This window comes from Arvicola amphibius, chromosome 13 (genome assembly GCF_903992535.2).
Source record: "Arvicola amphibius chromosome 13, mArvAmp1.2, whole genome shotgun sequence".
Classification (NCBI taxonomy): domain Eukaryota; kingdom Metazoa; phylum Chordata; class Mammalia; order Rodentia; family Cricetidae; genus Arvicola; species Arvicola amphibius.
In genome coordinates, this window is record NC_052059.1 from 17,395,408 (window position 1) to 17,415,954 (window position 20,547).

General features: G+C 39.8%; 1 protein-coding gene across 2 annotated transcripts; it reads left to right on the forward strand.

The window, feature by feature from the left end:
- The first annotated feature begins 976 nt into the window (after window positions 1–976).
- Fbxl3 (F-box and leucine rich repeat protein 3) lies at window positions 977–19,503 on the forward strand. 2 transcript variants are annotated; one of them, XM_038309668.2, is made up of 5 exons: window positions 977–1,245; window positions 5,213–5,561; window positions 8,436–8,558; window positions 11,903–12,074; window positions 16,830–19,503. In XM_038309668.2, exons 2-5 carry the CDS (start codon window positions 5,214–5,216, stop codon window positions 17,471–17,473), a joined length of 1,287 nt encoding a protein of 428 aa, XP_038165596.1. In that variant the 5' UTR covers window positions 977–1,245; window position 5,213; the 3' UTR covers window positions 17,474–19,503. The 2 variants fall into 2 exon arrangements, with proteins under 2 accessions (XP_038165596.1, XP_038165595.1); XM_038309667.2 differs by lacking the exon at window positions 977–1,245 and adding an exon at window positions 1,406–1,638.
- The last annotated feature ends 1,044 nt before the right edge of the window (window positions 19,504–20,547 follow it).

Here is a 20,547-nt window from a genome sequence, read left to right on the forward strand (position 1 = left end):
AGAAAGAAAGAAAGAAAGAAAGAAAGGAGTAAGAGGAGCAGGGAGAGGAGAGGCTGGAAGTAATAATTTGCTTTAGAAAAACAACATAGAAAGTCAATGGCACGGTATAAAGGTTTTCCAACTGTGAACTTTTCTCGTCTTAAGAAAATCCAGCATCAGCCAGGCAGTGGGCGCATGCCTTTACTCCCAGGACTCAGGAGGCAGAGGCAGACGGATCTCTGTGAGTTCGAGGCTAGCCTGGTCTACAAGAGCTAGTTCCAGGAGAGCTAGGGCTGTTACACAAAGAAACCCTGTCTCGGGTTTGTCTTAAAGACGCCTGGGTTTGCAAGATGCTCCACCAGGGGTTTTCTTGTAACCAGCTATCTGCTTTATTACACTTTCCCTGTGCGTTTTAGAAAAACATTCTCAGACTTCAAGGTTCTAGTTCATAAGAAAACGTGGTTTTGAAAAAGTTACGAATCATTAAGAATAGTCTTGGAAAATAGTGGAAGTGCAAGCAAGTATTGTGTTGGGAAACCATTTGCAATCATCGCGTTAACCACGCTGATTTATTAGGCGCGCAGAATGCAGCCCTGGAGGCACCCTAGGCCGCGCCCTCCTCGCGGAGGTGGGTCGCTGTCAGCTGATGTTTACGTCCGGGAGGGGTGGGTCCAGATGCTGCAAACACGCCCTCCTTTCCCGCACCCATTCCACCGATCTAAACTTTCCGGTTTGAACTCAGGGACAGGCCCGCGGCACCTAGCGAGCTGCAGCCCGCCCACCCTCCGCCCCTAAACAAAACTTCTCCGGGGACCGTCCCTAAGGCTGGAGCCGCCCTGGCGCGCGCCCCCGCTCCTGCCCCGCCCCCCGGCCGCGCGCGCCTGCCCCCTCGGGCGAAGACGCGCAGGGGCAAGCGCGCGCCCGCGAGCCCTGGGCGCCATCTTGGATTCTGTAACTGGGCCGCGGCTAGCTGAGGGCGTCCGAGGCGGCGACGAGGAGGCGCCGAGGCGGAGGACGCCGACTGCGCGGGACGGAGAAGGGAAGCTTTCCCCCGCGGCCGGCCGGAGCCGTCAAGGTGGAGCCGCGTCGGCGCCCGCCGCGGGAGCAGCGTCTCGGATGCGGGCGGAGCGCGGGGGGCCGCGGCGGCGGGAGCGCGGAGAGGGGGCCCCGGGAGGCCTCATGTGAGAGCGGCGGGAGCCGCCGCCGCCGCCGCCTCCGCCCGCGCAGCCCGGGGTGCTGTGTGGGGGAAGCCGCCCCCGGCAGCAGGTACGGCGGGGGTTCGGGGCCACGGCCCGCAGTCGGGCGGGCGGGCGGGCGGGGAGGTCGGCGGCGGCTGGGGGCGCGCGCGGGCGGGCGGGGCGCGACCGGGACCTCGGGACATGTCAACAAGGCGCGGTGCGCGCGCGCGCGGGGGCGTGCGGCGGGGCTGGGTGGCTGGCGCCGCCGGGCTCGTCCTCGGCGGAGCGGGTGCGGGCACTGGGAAAGCCGGGGGCCTGGCTAGTGTGCGGAGAAGTATCGGGGAGAGCCAGGCTCGGGAGGCGGCAGCGCCCACGTCGGGCGGCCAAGTGGAAAACTTGGCCAACTACGGTGCGGCCGCTTCGGGCGAGCTGCAGACCGGCTCCCGGAGGCAGCGGGGTCCGTGCTTCTCCCAGCTGAGAGGTGAGAGTCGAGGCGCTTTGTTGCTAATTGTGTCTGTGCCAGTGGCCCAGGTGGTTTACTTATTTTGTTTTTTTCTTACGTGAAAAAGGTAACTTTTAAAATTTCTCTGAGCTCTTTAGAAAACTATCTCTAACTACGCTCTAACCCAGTCCGGGTTATGTTGGCTCACCTCCGGTCTGTATGTCCCCTCTTGGTTGTCTGTATCTCCACTGTGCTTACCGTTCTGAGAGTTAGTTAGTCTCTCTCCTATCGTTCAATTCTTGTATTTTAGCCAAAGAATGTGTGGTAGGTTTCCTTCTATCCAAAGCAAAACATATTTTGGAAATTATGCCAGACCAGACTTTCAAAGCTTAGGTACAAGTGGGGTCTTTAATTACTTCACGCCCAGTGTATAAATGTCTGAGACACCGAGAAAACTTTGACTCTTTGTTGCGGTTTGTGGAAATGTTTGATTGGCTCACTAATTCCGGGTGCCGCTCAACTAGTTTGTAGGTTTCCTACATTAGGTTGCTTCTTTGGCACTTGACACAAATACCAGCAGACGTTCCTGCCACCGTGGTTGTATTTGCTGTGTTCCTAAAACACTACAGTAAATCAGAACTGCCAAAGTCCAGGTTTTCCGTGCTAGAAAATCTCACTGACACTTAGTGCCCTGTTTTGGTACACCACACTCCCTCCTCCTGTTCAGACATAGAAGGCACTTTCTCTTGGACAAGAAGCAAGCAGTATAAAACTCATTGCCGTAAATTAGTTTATATTACTGAATGCTCTGAATTGTTCAACTGTCTGTATAGCAGAGCTTCGTGTGTAGATAGTTAAAATAAAAGGCATTGGAAGTTTTCAACTAAAAGGGCCAACTTTGATATTTCAAACTTCTTTAGGTGTTCATTCACTAATGTTATTTTCATGTCTAAATGAGAATAGTGCATAGGATATTTTCGCAATTGGCCTTTTATTTTTGTATTGCTTCATAAGATTAAGACATTAATTCATAATGCCTTTGACAGTCCATAGACTTTTTAGCTATTCATAAACTACGAAGTACTAAATACATACTTTGGTGATCTATGTATTACGTTTATATTTTGATAAAGAACAGTATTTAGAATACTGTTACCTGGTGTTGGGTATGTTACCTGGTGTTGGGTATGTTGTCCTCTCTGACTCCCGCCCAGACCTGGAGCTGTGCTGAAATCCACTTCATTTAGACTAGCACTGTGTTGGGAGGCAGAAGCAGTGGATCTCTGATTTTAAGGCCAGGCAGGCTTACAGGACAAGACCCTGCCTCAAATAAAAACTGTAGAATCTTAGGATTAAATTATTGTAAGGCTGTCATTTTTGTTAGTTTTGGTTTTGAATCTGTATACTGACAGTAAAGGGAACTATTTCTGCTCCAAGTTCTGGCTTGGGAAGATTTCTGCAGAAGCAGTGGAGCGTCCTGTGTGGATGGAGGAACACTTGTTTCATTTTTCTCTGAATCTCCGCAGCTCAAGTTCTTAGTAGATTTGGGGAATAAGAAAGTCCTTGGTAGCAAATTCTGTTTCTTTGACCCAAATTGAAATGCTAAAATTAAAAGTTAAGCCTTCAGGGTGAGTTAAAGTGGGAAAATGGGTCATAATGACAGGCTAACCTCTAGTGCGACATGTTTATTAGTGGTGAGGTTGTTTTTAAGTTTGCCCTGTAGATTATTCTAACTTTTCTCTGAACACACTTACAAAATCTATTTTTAGATTCATAAATAAGTTAGTCTTCCATAAAGCCATCTTGTCTCCTCTGTCATATTGTTTTATGGATTCTCTTTCTACTCACGAATAAGCCATTTGTGTGTGTGCGTGTAGTCAGGTGCAGGAACACAGGAACAGACAGTTCTGTTACAGTTACGGACGCCTGCACTGACGTGATGTAAGGTCATGCATCCGCCATTCTGTTTGCTCTCCAGCCCACAGTCCTCCTTCACAGAGTTTGCCACGGCTAGAAGAGAAAGTCTGTACCTATGCACATCCTTCGTTGCACAGAGGATTAAGAAAGTCATATGTGCTGTTTGTCACAAGTTAGTTGGAGTCACAATCCCTGTGAGTCTTATTTGGACCAGTGCCTTGTGAGAACTGCTGTCTAGAAGCAAAGCACTGTAGGTCCGAGACCAAATAATAGCACTAACAAGTGGTCCGTGTTAGTGTGGAGTGCAGTGTACTTAGTCAGCTAACCAATCAGTGTGTCCTTTAAAACTTCAGTTACTTTATAATAATGACTAGAAATAACTCTGTACAATGTAGAAAGAAAAAAAAAAACAGATGGGGAAATTTTTCTGTAATCCTACTGCTCGTTTTATGCTAAATTAGTGGAACTCCTTCCGGCGTTTCTGTACGCCACTACTCCCTGGCCCCTTATTTGAAAGTTAAATTGTTCCTCGTATTGGGCGGGGGTGGAAGCATCACTATTTTCTACTAAATTATGTGATGGCTTTCCTACTGGATTGTTTTTCTAAACAGATCAATTGGCTCTCCTTTCAAAAGCTCTAATATTTCATTCCTCACAAGAGCCCTGAATTTTTACAAACTGAAGCATCTGACAGTCTTGGAATTTATCCATAGCTATAGAATTAGTTAGAAGTGGAGCTAAGATTCAAATCTAGAGAACCAAGACCAAGAAGCAAATGGAATGAAGTGGGTAAAAATACCTAGGAAAAACACGGAGGTATCATTCAGAAAAAAAGAAAGAAAAGACAAGACAGGAAAGCAGAGTGGCAGAAATGTGTTGGGAGAACACAGCATTCCAGCTGAAACTACCCATAGTCAAGGTAGTCTGCTTTTAATCTGTTTTATGCCGCTACAGGTTGAATTCAGGCCTGGAGTATAAGACAAGGGCTTTAACATTGGACTGTACTCAGGCTGGAGAGAAGGCTTAGAGGTCAGGAGCACTGGGTGCTCTTCCAGAGGTCCTGAGTTCAATTCCCAGCAACCACATGGTGGCTCACAACTGTCTATAATGAGATCTGGTGCCTTCTTCTGGTGTGCAAGCATACATGCGGACAGAAAACTATATACATAATTAAAAAATATTTTAAAAATTGGACTGTACTCTGAGCCCCGTTTACTTACGTTAAATAGAGGTTGGATGTGTGTAGCAATAATAGCCCTTGTCATGTCACAGGCTGTAGTGCAGATCTCTGGACTGCTTACCTTTCATCCTCTCTAGAGGTTCATAGGGACCGTGATACACCTCAGATTTAAAAATGCAAATATAGTTGTCCTTGGGTGACTGACGAATTTGGAAAGTACCACTATAGGCTCTTTTATAGTCACTTTAAGTAGTGGGCGACAACTCTTGAATTTGAATTTTGTGGTTTACTTAGGTCATAAGTAGTGTTTATGTAAGTATTGAAAATCACCTCAGCAATGTTCATCTCCACCAGCAGTTTTCATTGTATTTTTATATTCTCTTTGGATTGCTGGTTCAGTTCTTTGTACATTTTTCTATTTAACCATCCAAATACAAATACGTCTTAGTGATAGAAAATGAATTTGTGATTAAAAGTTAAATAAGACGGGAAAAAATGATGGATTTTTCTAAATAGGATGAAACGAGGAGGAAGAGATAGTGACCTTGATTCACCTGAAGAAGGCCCTGCAGAGAAAGCTAAGAAACTGAGGACTGCACATGAACGTTCTCAACCTTGTGATTGGGGTAACCTTCTGCAGGACATTATCCTCCAAGTTTTTAAGTATTTGCCTCTTCTTGACCGGGCCCATGCTTCACAAGTGTGCCGGAACTGGAATCAGGTATTTCACATGCCTGACTTGTGGAGATGTTTTGAATTTGAACTGAATCAGCCAGCTACATCTTACTTGAAAGCTACACATCCCGAGCTGATCAAACAGATTATTAAAAGGCATTCAAACCATCTACAGTATGTCAGCTTCAAGGTAATGCTTTCACTCCTTCTGTTAAAAAATAAAAGCGTTTTAATGGCTTTAATGTCCTAACCAATACAACTTCTTATGTCTTTAAAATATTTGACTTTTTAGATAAAGTGCTTTAAGTTTTAAAATTATTGCACCATTGAAAATAACTTTTAATATTAGCTGGAACTAAAATATTCCTTTACAATTAATTACTTAAACGAGCAAAAGCAGCCACTAAGTAAACATAAGTTGACTAAGTTTTAAGTTAACAGTGCATGGTTGGCAACAAACTGGAGGAAAGACAAACGTACAACAAACATAAGACAGTGGTTCTCAGCCTCTGAGTTGAGACCTCTTTGGGGGCCCCATATCAGATATCCTGCTTATCAGATACATACATTACAGTTCATAACATTGAAGTGGCAGTGAAATAATTCTATGGTTGGGGGTCACCACAACATGAGGACCTGTTAGAGTGTGGCAGCATTAAGAAGGCTGGAACCTAATTAATCATTAGGGGATGATTATTGAGCAGCATTTACTTGCTGTTTTTGTCTACTAGTGAGTATTGCTTTTGTTTCATTTTTGTTTTTGAGACAGGGTCTCTTGGTGTAGCCCTGACTGTCCTGGAACTCACTGAGTAGACCAGACTGGCCTCGAACTCGGAGATCCATCTGCCTCTGCCTCAGGAGTGCTGGGGTTAAAGACGTGTGCCACCACCACCCGTCAAGTGGTTTTTATTCTGATGCATTTTATCTTAAAAAACCTTTAAAGATGGTATAGGAACTAACTAATTTGAGTATATTTTAGAGGAAAACAGGATTCATGGAAAATGTAAAAGAGCTGTTTGCTTCATTCAGTGTTCCAGGGGACATGTGAGAACCCCTATGAGGGTGAAATGAGTGGAGGAAGGCGGGTTGTGAGATCTGAAGACTATTACATGAAATCATAGTGGCGTGTGTGAGAACAAGGGCTTAGCAAGTTGTATTTGGAGATGAATAAAGAAATACGGGATGTTCGCTAACAACTCATAATAATTATTATTAAAAGATGAAAGTGCCACGCATGTGACTCACACATGGGGAGTCTGAGGCAAAGGAATCAACAATTTGAGGTCTCCCTGGGCTATATATAGTAAGACCTTCTCTCTTAAAAATGTTAAAAACAAAACCTAAAAAGCTGTGGTAAAAGCATAGAATCACCTGATTTGCCCGTTTCCTGTTTACTAGAGGGGCCAGGTTAAATCTGTACTGTCGTCTTAACTTAGACTTTCATGCTGTCTCTAAATGCTGTCTATCTTCCTTGTAAGATTGGAGAACTTTGTAATAGAAGTGATTGCACAGACTGGTCATACAAGTACTAGGTTAGGTAGGATTGCCAATTATAGCCAAAAAGAAAAAAATAACAATACCTGTTAAGACCATCCTGGGCTGTGTAGTGAGTTCAAGACTAGCCAGAGATATTTAGCAAGACCCTATTTCAAGAGGAAAAAAAATGCCTTGTTAATTTCAAGTTTACTAGACTTCATTGATAATTTTTACTGCAGATGCATCCCAGACAATGGGACTCATTGATACAAATCATTTTTTTGTTTGCCTAAAATTCCAATTGGGTGTATTGTTTGTTTGACTTGTGATAGGATTCAAGCAAACAAAAGTGAGGATCTCCTCACCACCCCTCCAGAGAGGAAACCTGAAGTGCTCTCCCTTGGGGTTTAGTCATCCCTGAGATGCCTTAGAGTGTTTTAATGGCAGCTACATGGTCAGAGGAGCTAGAGATCGGAAAGATGGTTCTGTACAGTAGATTAGTTGGGTTCTTGGAGTTTAGCTTACAGTCTCTTAGAGGGCCGTGACAGCTCAGGTATACCAACTTACAGAGCTCACAGAGCCATCTGTGCAAGTTTAACGTTTTTGTTAGGGATGTATTTGTCTGAGGAAGTAACTTCTAATGTAGAAAGCAAGCACACTGCAGGGATTATCCTGACCTGGTAAGAGTTAAGTGGACACTGTAGGCTGAAGAGACCTTAGGGTTATTAGTCCAGCAGTGCTCCTCAGACTGTGCTCAGTTACTCACCAAGGGGGGGTGTCAAGGCAGAACTCGACAGTCCCACTTCCAGCCTGAAATTCAGATGGTTTGGTTTAGGCATAAGAATTTGCATGTCTCGAGTATTCGGGTGATTTTCATGTGGTCTGGGAACCACATTTTGGGAACTACAATTGGTACATTACTTTCACAGACTATGGCATTGAAGAGCACCTTTGGGCTGCAGTAAAACACAAATTTACTTGGAAATAAAAGTAATGTATTTTTAACATTTTAGTCTAGAAAAAAACCCTAACTTTTACCCCTTCCATGTGTTTGGTCATATTATCCTTTTTTTCAAGAAATGCCTAAACACAATATATACAAACAGCTACTTCTATTTTGGTTCATTTTATTTTGTGCTTGTTTAGCTGGACACCCTTGTTTTACTCTAATGAATCTTTCTATTCAAAACACTAAAGAATTTCAGGTTGTGTGGTTAATTTAAAAATTCTCAGTGACGTTAGTTCTTCAGGTGACCTGAAACAGTTCATCATAGACACTGATTACATGTGTTGTTTGATTTAATCAACTACAAATTATTAAAGACAAAATTGATTCATTTTGTACAGTTACTTTGAAATGAATCAACTTAGTCTTTTAGTTCAGCACTGAATAAATAAATATACATATGAATTGTAGTGAACTCTGTTGTGCAAATTAGACTGAGGTTTTGGGGGAGAGATGATTAAAGATAAATGTCCTTTAAATGATAATGCACTGAAGTAATAACTATAAGTCTTGCTTTTATAAAAGTAAGATATTCAAAGAGAATGTGGCTATTCCATGAGTAAGACCTTTTTCCTTCCTAAGGTGGACAGCAGCAAAGAGTCGGCTGAAGCAGCTTGTGATATATTATCACAGCTTGTGAACTGCTCTTTAAAGACACTTGGACTCATTTCAACTGCTCGGCCAAGCTTTATGGATCTACCAAAGGTATCTGCTGCCTTTGTCTTATTCTCTTTTGCAGAGGATTCCAGTGAAAGCCCCAGCATTGTTGGTATTGACAATGAAAGGGTAGCAAAGCAGTATGTGTAATGGAATCTGGCTACTGTTTACAATGTTGAAAAATAGTATTTAGAATATGCTTTTAAAGAGTTTTTTAATGGGAGGCAGAAGCAAGAGGATCTCTGTGAGTTCGAGGCCAGCCTGGTCTTCAGAGCAAGTTCCATGACAGCTAGGACTACTGCACAAAGAAACCCTGTCTCAAAACTCCAAAACAAAACAAATTTTTTTCACGTGTATGAGTGTTATATTTGCATGTAAGTATGTGCACGTCATGTGTGTCCAATGCCTGAGGATGCCAGAAGAGGTTGTCGGATCCCCTAGAACCTGGAATTGCAGGCAGTTAGGCTGCCATGTGGGTACTGGTAACCAAACCTAGGTCATTTGCAAGAGCAGCAAGTACTTTTAACTGTAACTGCTGAGCCATCTCTCCAGCAGCAGTAAAACATGCTATCAAGTATTACTTTGTTCTTCATTGGTACGGCTAAAGAATAGATGAGTTTACAGAAGATTGTCAAGCTAGTGGTAGTGCTAAAGGACGTGAAGTAGACTAATAACCCTCCCTGAACCAAAGAGAACCATGGACGCTTCTTCCTGAGCCTTAGAACGGGTTGTTGAAATTAAAAGTCAAAAGTAGAGAATGCTAGTATTGAGCAAGTAGGGCCCGCTTATTATGTACACACTTCTGGTAAATGTAATGAAAAGAGTATTTTTGAGGAAAGTTAATGTCAGCATACCTTGAACTGTCTTACAGATTTTATTTTAGACCATATATTCTTAGGAGGATTTAACTGTTTGTGCAAAGACTAGTCTCTACTATACAACTGTTCTTTTTAAACTTTTTTTTTTACATAAAGTTAGTGTGTATGTGTGTGTACATGTGTGAAAATCGGGACAGGGTCTCATTTTGTAAGCCTGGCTAGCTAGGATTAAAGGCATGCACCAACTTGGGTTGTCAGGCTTGGTGGCAAGTGCTCTTACCAGTTGAGCTATCTTAGCCCACCACTCTTCTCTTTGAGACAGAAAAATTATTAGAATACCTCCTGAGAAAGGCCAGTTGATAAAAGCTGCAATCTAGTTTGCTAATGCTCAGTAGGTTAGTATCCAGTAAGTGTGTGTGTGTGTGTGTGTGTGTGTGTGTGTGTGTGTGTGTGTGTGACTGAAAATTATACCTAGGGCCTTACCAGTGTCCTGCCACTGAGCTGCATACTCAGACTAGCTAACAGCAATAACTTGAAGAAGGTTTTTTTTTAAGTATACCACAAAATAAAATATGATATGTAGGTTAAAAAACTAATTTTAATTTTATGTGTATGAGTGTAAGGATGGGTGCCATTTACGTGCCTGGTACCCATGGAGATCAGAGAACACATTGGGTCCCAAGAACTGGAGTTGCACACAGTTGTGAACTGCCATGTCGGTGTTGGGAACTGAACCTGGGTCCTCTGGAAGAGCAGCTAGTGCTCTTAACTGATGAACCATGTTTCTAGCACCAAAATAAGTAGACTCATCTCACAGTTCATTTTGCTAGAGTGCTTCAGGAAGGAATATTAAATGTGAATTATAACTCTAGGGGACTATTGCAATTGAATAACAGAACCAAATGAAATACTGTGATTTCAAAACCTGTTTGATTTTGTTTCATTAATTTTGTATGTTTTAAGATGGAATGTTTTCTCATGAGTAAAAGAGGAAAATGAGACTCTAACATTTAACATTCTTAAGTACCTCAGTCAAGTCCCAGTAACTTGGATCTAGCTGTGCATAGATTTCGGACTCTTACTCCTGTTCTAAATGTGGTTGAAGCCAAGTCTTCTGCGGACAGTCCAGAGGCTGCCCAAAGGCCTCGCGTTAGGAAATGAGTTACAGTGTAGTGCCATCTGCGTCAAGCTCAAGGGAAAGGAAATGCTCTGAGTTGATATTTTACATACCTGCCATACTATATTTTTGAAATTGTGGTATATATAGAATAAACTACATTATAAAGTATGTTATACATAATTTGATTTTTTTTTATTATATGGGGCTCTCAGTTTGCATATTTGTAGTGTAATTTAAGAAATGTTGATGTAGCTAGAACTGCCTCATATGCTCATTGTCCTTTTTGCCTTTTTTTCTTTTTCCTTTTTCTTTCTTTCTTTCTTTTTTTTTTTTTTTTTTTGTAGAAAGGATTGAAATAAGGTGTTCCTATACTTTGGCTATCCTGAACAGAAGAGAAAATAGAAGAATATATGTGACCATAGCTAAATCAGGACAATGAGGAAAGAAGTTAGCATGCAGCCATGGGCTTGCTAATAAAGAACTGTGATCGTGGAAGATGTAGTTGAGTTTAACATGAAGATACTGTGATGTTAATGCATAAGTTATTTAACCAAAAATTTTGGAAATCAGTTGTTTAGATGCAGTAAGGCAGAAAGCAAGTTAAGGATTGTGACCAAGGATGTAGTATTTCCTTGTACTTCATTGCCTGTTAGTATGGCTTCGTCCTCTGACACTGCTGTGGAGATTCTATTAAGGTAGGTTCAGGGTGAGGTTGGTTCTATAGACATGTGTTGTATTGGTCTTTTTTTTTTCTTTCCCTAAGTATTTGCCCATTGATTATAGCTTATTTTAGCTCTGATTCTCAAAGTCATGTACTTTAAATGTGCTGTAATCCTTGTTTTCTTAAGAATTTCTTTTGATCAGGTAGATCTCTGTTCATTGTATATAAAAAGTTAAAGGATATCCTATAATATTTATAAGTAAAATACATTAAAATCAGGTCTTGAGAATCTTAGATACAGTGTTTTGAGAGGGTTATAAATTTGGGGTTTTTAAATGATTCTTGCTCGTTTTTGTATGTGCTTCAATGGTCCAGTTTGAGTTAGAACTTTGAGTTGATTGACTTCAGTCTTGATGATTGTACCACTAATTTTTATGTTTTTGTTCTTTCCCGTGTAGTGCAGTGTACAGGACATTAGCTTCCAAATACGGTGACATGTTGGAGGGAGACCCTGAGTCTGGTTCCAGGTCCTTTTGCTCTCACTGAGGTTGCTGTGATTTAGAAATACTCTGAGGCGTGCAGTGACATTTTCTCCTACAGGTCCAAAGGCTCTTCTCAGAGATGGAAATTAGTCCCTCTAACTAGGCTTTGGTAACTTTATGCGGGGTGCTGCCCTTTAACAGTTCTGAAATTCTTCATTCAGTACAGAGCGCCATGCCTAGCGTTGTAAGGAAACCTTGTAAGATGCCATTGCTAATGAACTGAACCAGTGTTTTCATCTTTTGTCTTTCAGTCTCACTTCATCTCTGCACTGACAGTTGTGTTTGTAAACTCCAAATCCCTGTCCTCACTTAAGATAGATGACACCCCAGTAGACGATCCGTCCCTTAAAGTGCTAGTGGCCAACAACAGTGACACACTCAAGCTGCTAAAAATGAGCAGCTGTCCTCATGTCTCTCCAGCAGGTATGTCATGTCTTTATCAGACATATTTTAGTAAACTGTATTGCTTTTCAAATTAAGAAAATTGTTTAATAATTCTGTCAGTGAGCTTGTAAATGAATTAACCATAACTTCCTCCACATGAAAATATTCAGTGTCCTAGTAAAAATAGGACAGTATCTGCAGCAGTACACCGTAGACTTTCATTCTATTTTCTAATTTTTATGTGGCAAAATGAGTACAATATGTGCTAGAAAATGGATGAAAGTAAAAAGGGGGAGTTTTTTAGCCACTTTTTGCTGGGGCAGAGTATCTGATAAGCAGCTTAAGGATGAACGAAGAGTCTAATTTGCTCACAGTTGGAGGGTGCTGGTCAGTCTGGTGCAGGAGCATGAAGCAGCTGGTCTCATTACCTCATCTGCAGTTTGGAAGCAGAGGTGGAATGGGGCCCGTCTGAAAGACCTCAGGCCTTACCCAGTGACTCATTTCCTCCAACCAGGCTCCAGTCCTGAAAGTTCCACAGCCTTCCAAACCAGCACTAACAGCTGGGAACCAAATGTTCAAACATGAGTTTCTGAGAGACATTTCTCATTGAAACCACAAGGCAACGCTGTAATGTCTGCTTGCTGCTAACTGTACTTGAGCTCCAGGGGACTGGATCAGAACAGTCTCAGATTCCCACTAGTAGGGTAGAAGAGGTGTAAGGAAGTCTGATTGCCTTTCTGAGAATGCTCTTTAAAACTTAGATTTTAGAAATAACATTATAAAAGGTCTTTTCAACTACTTTTATGTAGAATTTTCTAACTATTAGTGTATTGTCCATTTTGGTTGTTTAAATCACAAGTGATTTGTACTGAAAAGTAAGTGTAAACATGATTTTCATACTTGATGCTTCATTGTTGACTTCTTACACTTTTGAAATCCCTCCCTGCCTGTAACTGTGTTGTTCAGCAGAGTCTTTCTGTGTTTGTTTTACTTTCTTGCCATAAAAAAGGTTTGAATTCCCTCAAATAAATGACTCACAGCTGAATAGAGAACACTTGGTTTCTCCAAGACCACCCACAAGGAGGGAGGGTCTTGGTGATAGGCATAGCTGGGCCTACTCTTGTGTTTACCCACTTGTCTCAGTCTCTCTAGATAATCACTGAAGACATTACAAAATAGAAACTAAGGAGAGACTAATAGGCTTGGGCAACTATTTTCTGTGTGACCTTGATCACATTTTATTGTCTGCTATGAGGCTGAGAGCCATCTTCTGTAGCTTTATAGTGTTCAAGGTCCTTTGTATCCTGACCTCTGCCTAGCTTGTCTGTTCTTTACTCACAGGTCCTATGGGCTGTGAGCACTGAGGAGCTGGGGTTATTTGTTTTGACCTTCCCAGTGTAGTCAATACACTGTGTCTTATAAAACAGTCTTTAAAAATTGTTTTACCTACTCAATATATCATCATCATAAAACTTCTATTGAAAAAGGATTTTTGGGCCGGGCGGTGGTGGCACACGCCTTTAATCCCAGCACTCGGGAGGCAGAGGCAGGCGGATCTCTGTGAGTTCGAGGCCAGCCTGGTCTACAAGAGCTAGGTCCAGGACAGGCTAAAAAAAGCTGCAGAGAAACCCTGTCTCGAAAAACCAAAAAAAAAAAAAGAAAGAAAAAGGATTTGTGAACCATATAATTTATAATTCATATAAAATAGACAATTATTGACCTTTATGTGGTGACTGGTAGTGTATACATCATCATCACTGTGAATCTTAGAATATTGTCATTATGACCGAAAAGAAGCCTGGCTATCACACCCTAAAAACCCAGTTACCCCATCCTACCTAGTCCTAGGCAACCACTATTACATTTTCTTTTTCTGCAATTTGTCTAAACTGGATACTTCCTATACATGGAATTATATTGTGTGTGTCTGTGTCTGTCTTTCTGGTTTCTGTTACTTAGCATGTTTTCAAGGTTGTTTGTACTATATAATTGATTAGAATTTCATTATTGTTGCTATGTAGAATCCATTATAAGTTTATAGCACATTTACTGTTGATCAGTTGGTGGATATTTAGGTTGTTTTCTACCTTTTGATTAAAACAGATAGTGCTTATGTGAAAATTCACATACTTTTGTGTGGTCGTATTAGTTCTCTTGGTGTATAGCTAATAATAGGGTTGCCACATCATGTAGTAGCTATTACCCACTTGAGGAACTGTCCTCCTACGTGTCAAACACTGGCTCTAGGACAGATAGGTTCCTTGAGCAACAAGAGGTGGCAAATCATTAGACAAAGATGTACTCTGGGAGTTCTAAACAAAATATGATAGCTGTTTTCCAGAACAAATATGATTAAACCCAAAATACAGGATGAAGGTGGAGAATTGCCATTATACAAACTTTTTGTACATCTTTACTGATGCTTTTTATCCTTTTTATTACACCTATCCTAGTTGGTATATACTAGTACCATCATGGTTTTGACTTACACACAGACACCCTGTCCCTGCTGCTACCCTTTCAGGCCTCTTACTCTTTGAACTCATTATAATAAACCAGGTTAGCTTTCAACTCATGGTGATCCTCCTCCCTCATCTTCCCAATTCCTGGGGTTACATGCATGAACCATAATGCGTAGATGCCTTTTCTTGATAATTTTGTTTCTTTTGGACAGGTTCTCTTTGTGTAGCCCTGGCTGGCCTAGAACTCAATGTTTATCAGGCTGGCCTTGAACTCTCAGAGATGAACCTCCCTCTACTTCCTGAATGCTGGAATTAAAGCATGGGCTACTATTCCCTGCTGTTTGGTGACTTATTTTTCATGTGCTTAGTGGCCATTTGAATATCTTTTTGGAGAAATGTCTCTTTGGATTTTTGCCTATAATTTTCCTTTTAATTTTATTTTTAAAATTGTCTTTTTATTACTGACTTGTGTTTGTCCTTATGCTGTTATGTATTTAAATGCTTATAACTAGTGCATTAGCTGTCTCTGGCTGCATAGCTAATTACATAGTATATGCAATAGCTTATACTAATGCCTGCTTATCAGTTCCACAGTTTAAAAGGCAGAGTTGTAGGCAAATCTTTGTGCTTGGGGTCTTAGGCCACAATCAGTGTCTATCAGGCTGGACTCTTGATCTGGAAGCTCCAGGGAAAAATCCACTTCCATTCACTCTTACACTGTGGGTGAGTTTGTGGTTTTGAGGTTGACATCTCCTTTCCTCACTGTTTTGTGTGGTAGGGGGTAGTCCCTGTTAGAGTATGCTTGCTTACTTAGTTTTACTTTTTATGTATAAAAAGTCATTTGATACTGTTAACATGAATCTATCTAAAACTTGCATGTCTTAAAGTTAGCAGTTAACATTTTGAGTTCTCTGACTCTTAACTTCCTCTTCTGCATCTGGCCAAGAGTAAACTGCTTCTAAAAGAGCTCATGATTAGTTTAGGAGTATCTATATAGTTTATTTCATAAGACCAGTTGTGTCATATAGCACAGTACCAAGATAGGCAGGGTATCTATCACCTGCCAGATCACAGAGATGAGGGAGTGGATCTTTGAGGGGAAAGGGCATTTTGAGAGTTACAACCGACAGCTGCTGTAGTGGTTTCTCTCGTTTGCATCTTTGCAGTTTAAATGTTAGAAGAACAGGAATTTGCAGTGACTTAAGTAGTGACCCAGAGGTCTCTTCCTCCTCCTTGGGCTGATGAGTCTTACTTTGTGGGTCAGTTTGTCCCTTTTCTGTTACATTGCCCATTTTCACCCACTGCTGTGAAGCTGTACTTTACTGATGGACCTATCTAGATTTCTTAAGCAATTGTTATCTACCATCCCTTGCTATTTGATGCATGAACTTACAGTTCGTTTTTTAATTCTAGCTTTGCTGTCTTTAGCTAGCTGTCTTTCTGCTTTGAGCTAGAAATACTGTTTAGATCCTACAAATCCTATTATTTGTAGGTAAACATATTTAATACCTCCCATAACTTGTGAAAAATAGTAATGAAAATGTGTATGTTTTGTTAGTCTTGCCTGGTTCTAAACGTAAGAACTGGATAGAATGTTGGATAGAGTGACATTTTGGGGCAGAATTCTTGAAGGCCATTTTGGAGATCAAATACTGATTTTTGGTAAAGTCATCTGTTACTAGAATAATAGTTTGGGTGAATATGTTTTGAGTATGGGAAATGTTTAAGAAATTGTTTTCCTTAGAGCTCAAAACTCATATTAATGTTACCTTTGACTCATTTAAGAGTGATATTTTCATATTTTCTAGAAATTTTACAAGCTTATTAGTACTATTAGTTGTTAAATTATAACCATTTGATAGAATTTTTCTGACTTTGTAAATATTCTATTTATATTAGGATTACATTTTTAATTTTGTGAACTATTCTCTAGTCTCTGTTCTAGTTGAATGTGGAATTTTTCTTAAACTGTAAGTTTAGTGTAATGATTTTTTATATAATATTACTTCTGGGCTACATAGTGAGCTATGGGTAAGGAACAAACAAAAAATGACACTGTACATTTTTAGAATAAATCTTAGTTATGACATATTTTTAAAATGACAAATAGTTTTCTTAAGTTATAAATGAGCAACAAAGATACAGAATTGGTTTCATATTATAAATAATATGAGTGGTGTGACTTCTAATTCATATTATTACAACTAAAATTTTAAAAATTGGTTTAATTAGTGAAAAGGGAAATATGGCTGTTTTGTAGGACTTGATTAAACATTTAAACAGATAAATTGTACAAAAACTTACAAGTAATTGGGCTTTTTTTTCTTCCAAGGTATTCTTTGTGTGGCTGATCAGTGTCATGGCTTACGAGAACTGGCCCTGAACTACCATTTGCTAAGTGATGAGTTGTTGCTCGCTCTGTCTTCTGAAAAGCATGTCCGCTTAGAACACCTGCGCATTGATGTTGTCAGTGAGAACCCCGGACAGACACATTTTCACACCATTCAGAAGAGCAGCTGGGATGCCTTCATTAAACACTCGCCCAAAGTGAACTTAGTGATGTATTTTTTTTTATACGAAGAAGAATTTGACCCATTCTTCCGTTATGAAATACCTGCCACTCATCTTTACTTTGGGAGATCAGTAAGCAAAGATGTGCTTGGCCGTGTGGGCATGACCTGCCCGAGACTAGTAGAACTGGTAGTGTGTGCCAACGGGTTACGGCCCCTGGATGAAGAGTTAATTCGCATTGCAGAACGTTGCAAAAATTTGTCAGCTATTGGGCTGGGGGAGTGTGAAGTCTCATGTAGTGCCTTTGTTGAGTTTGTGAAGATGTGTGGGGGCCGCCTGTCTCAACTATCCATTATGGAAGAAGTGTTGATTCCTGACCAGAAGTACAGTTTGGAGCAGATTCACTGGGAAGTATCTAAGCATCTTGGCAGGGTATGGTTTCCAGACATGATGCCTACTTGGTAAGGATTGCATGATATAGGGCATGATGAATAAATAGCACCTTAATTTTAAGAAAATGTATTATAATAAAAGTTTATTTGCTCTAGTTCTGATATAATTCTACTATTTTGTGGCACAGAAATTTGATATCTTTGGTGAGCTTAAAATGAATGATGTTTGTTGGAAGACCAATAGTTTGGGTCAGGTAACTCCTTTTTTGTAACCTAATCACAATCAAATGTTTAAAAATTAAAGTGTGGTTTCATATTTGAAAGTAATATCAAGTTATGAAAATGAGATCATTCGTAGTCTGAAGGAAACAACATGTATATTCTAATATCTAAGAAGTATACTAATAGGTTTTCTGAGATGTTCTCTATGCATTTTTTTAAAAAAAATGTAAACTTGACATTTTAGGTCTTCAGTTATAAATACACCTGTTATAAGGTGTTTAATATAGCTCAGGAAAGTGAGCATTTTGTGAGAGAAATGTATGGTATAGCTCATAAGAGGTTGGTTAAATGGTTTCCAATGTTATGAAGCTGTTTTAAAAATTAAGATATAAATATCAGAGTACTTAGAACACTGATAAATGTGGCAGTGATCGTTGACGATGGCACACAGCCAGGATTACTCTAAAGGAACCAGTGGAATAGAGAGAGGTAGTAGTGGCTTTTTATGAACCTTAGGTTTTCTGTGTAATATGCTTAACCATGTGAGCTCTTTTCTGTTATATTACTAATGTTGTGGTGCCTGAGGCATTGTATATAAAGGAATGCTTTAATCTTTTTTATCTTTGTTTATAGTTTTAACTATTACACAATTTAAACAAAAATTCTACTTAAAAACCAAATTGAAATAATTAAAAGTAGAACTTTATAAATTGTTTATGAATAGTTTTCATAAAAGAATATTAGTCTCCAGTGAATTTTAGTGATGGCTTATGCTTTAATTTTGGAATTACATAGCTAAAATAAATATAACTTTAAAAATCAAAAGGAGTATCTGTAAAAGTTCAGACACTAAATTTAAAAGATATATAAATATATATTATATATATATAAGTTCAGAATAATTTTTGAGTAAATATTACTTAGTGAACTGGAACATTTTAAAAATATCTGCAGTTTTGTGATTGTTAATCTGGTTGAAACTGGTATTTTATATTTAAGTTATGTAGCTTTTCATACTACTTTCATATGAATAAAGGTAAATTCTAACAGCATAAAAAATAGTAAGTTTTGGTTATATATAGTTTTTTCAGGTACTTTATGAGCTTGAGCTTGGATTCTAGGCACTAGTGCAGGAAATGTCTCTCCTGAGAGAAACTAGAAGTAACTTACTCCAGCAGAATGCTTCAATGTCTGACATGGCTCTCTTTAGTAGTGCAACGTTTGAGAGTACCCTGATAGTTTCAGAAGCTAACGGTCTTAAAAACAGGTGAACTTCTTGAAAATAAAACAAAATGTGGCTTTCTACACAATTTTTTTTTTTTTTTTTTTTTTTTTTTTTTTTTTGGTTTTTTCGAGACAGGGTTTCTCTGCAGCTTTAGAGCCTGTCCTGGAGCTAGCTCTTGTAGACCAGGCTGGTCTCGAACTCACAGAGATCTGCCTGCCTCTGCCTCCAGAGTGCTGGGATTAAAGGCGTGCGCCACCACCACCCGGCGGCTTTCTACACAATTTATGCTTTCCAAAAGTGATGGTATTTTTCAGCTACATATGGATGAAAAGAAAGACTGACCAGAGCACAACAGTAAAAGCAGCTATTAGAATATCTCCCTCTTCCTAAATAGTGAAAAACTTGGACTGTACATACAGGAAATATCTGTGTTAGATGTTTTTTTTTAATTTTTTGAGCAACTTTGGAAAATGGATTTGACGGTATATAATCAGTTTTACTAACCAAAGCTTTATTTGAAAACTTACTTTTTGTAAAATTGAATTACATGCTTGAATACTTTAAGTCACTTTATAAGCAAAATGCATAGCACTTTGTTTATACTGTAAAATATATGTTAAATGGTTTATCAATTTGAGAATAAAGATAGTTACTAATGCTGTTGTATTTTTATAATCTTAAAGAACATATCAAATACACATTACAAAGCTATGATTTTTAGCTTCAGATCTATTATTTGATAAGTGTTTAAACACAGTAGTAGACTGGCTTGTTTGAAGATACAGAATTAAGGCACACTGAATTTGTTCTTATGCCCTAATAACTATGACATTTACCATGAAAGTGATTAAACAGAAGGACTAGATTCTTCATATATTCAGAATGAAGCTATACTCAGAATTGTGAGTTCAAGAGATGGCTCCGTGGCTAAAAGGTGGTGAATACTCTTGGCAGTTTTCAGCGCTCACATCTTGCCACAGCGTCTAACTCCAGTTCCTAAAGATCTGATGCCTCTGGCCTCCATGGGCGTCTGCACTCTCTCCTGTCCACACTCCCAGACACCCACATTCGTTAAAACATAAGGATGAATACTTTTAAACGTTTTTTAAAAAGAGTTTTCTTTAAGCTAGCCAGCCATATTAGAAATCTATATAAGTAAGAATAGCTTTTTAGCCATAAATATTATTTTAATCTACTATCTTAAATAGGTTTCAGAAAACAGGTCCAATTTGGTGTGGTAATGTAGGCTACTTAAATATTTAAAAATAGGCCTTGATAACAGTAAGTTAATAAACCTATTTGTGCAAAACTTGTTTATATTTGAGGCCAGTTTTAATATTAACAAGAAGTAAGAAAAGCCTACCAGTCTGCTGGCCAAAACTCCTTTAAGAAGAGAAAGCATTTTTCAGAGACCAAAAGCCGACCCTTGGAATTAATAATTGCCCCCCCCCCCCACACACACACACAGTGTAAATACTTCAAAAAGGAAGAAACTCTTGAATGCACTTGGAAGAGCATGAAGCTACCTGGTGTGTTTGTTTAAGAAAGTTGGCTGGGTGCGGTGCAACAGACCTTTAAGTTATTTAGAAGGCTAAGCCAGGAGGATTGCAGTTCAAGGCTCACTCAGGCTACCAGTGAAAGGCCAGCCTGGCAACCTCATCTCACAAATAAAGGAGGCTGTAGAGATAAGAGCTCAGTGG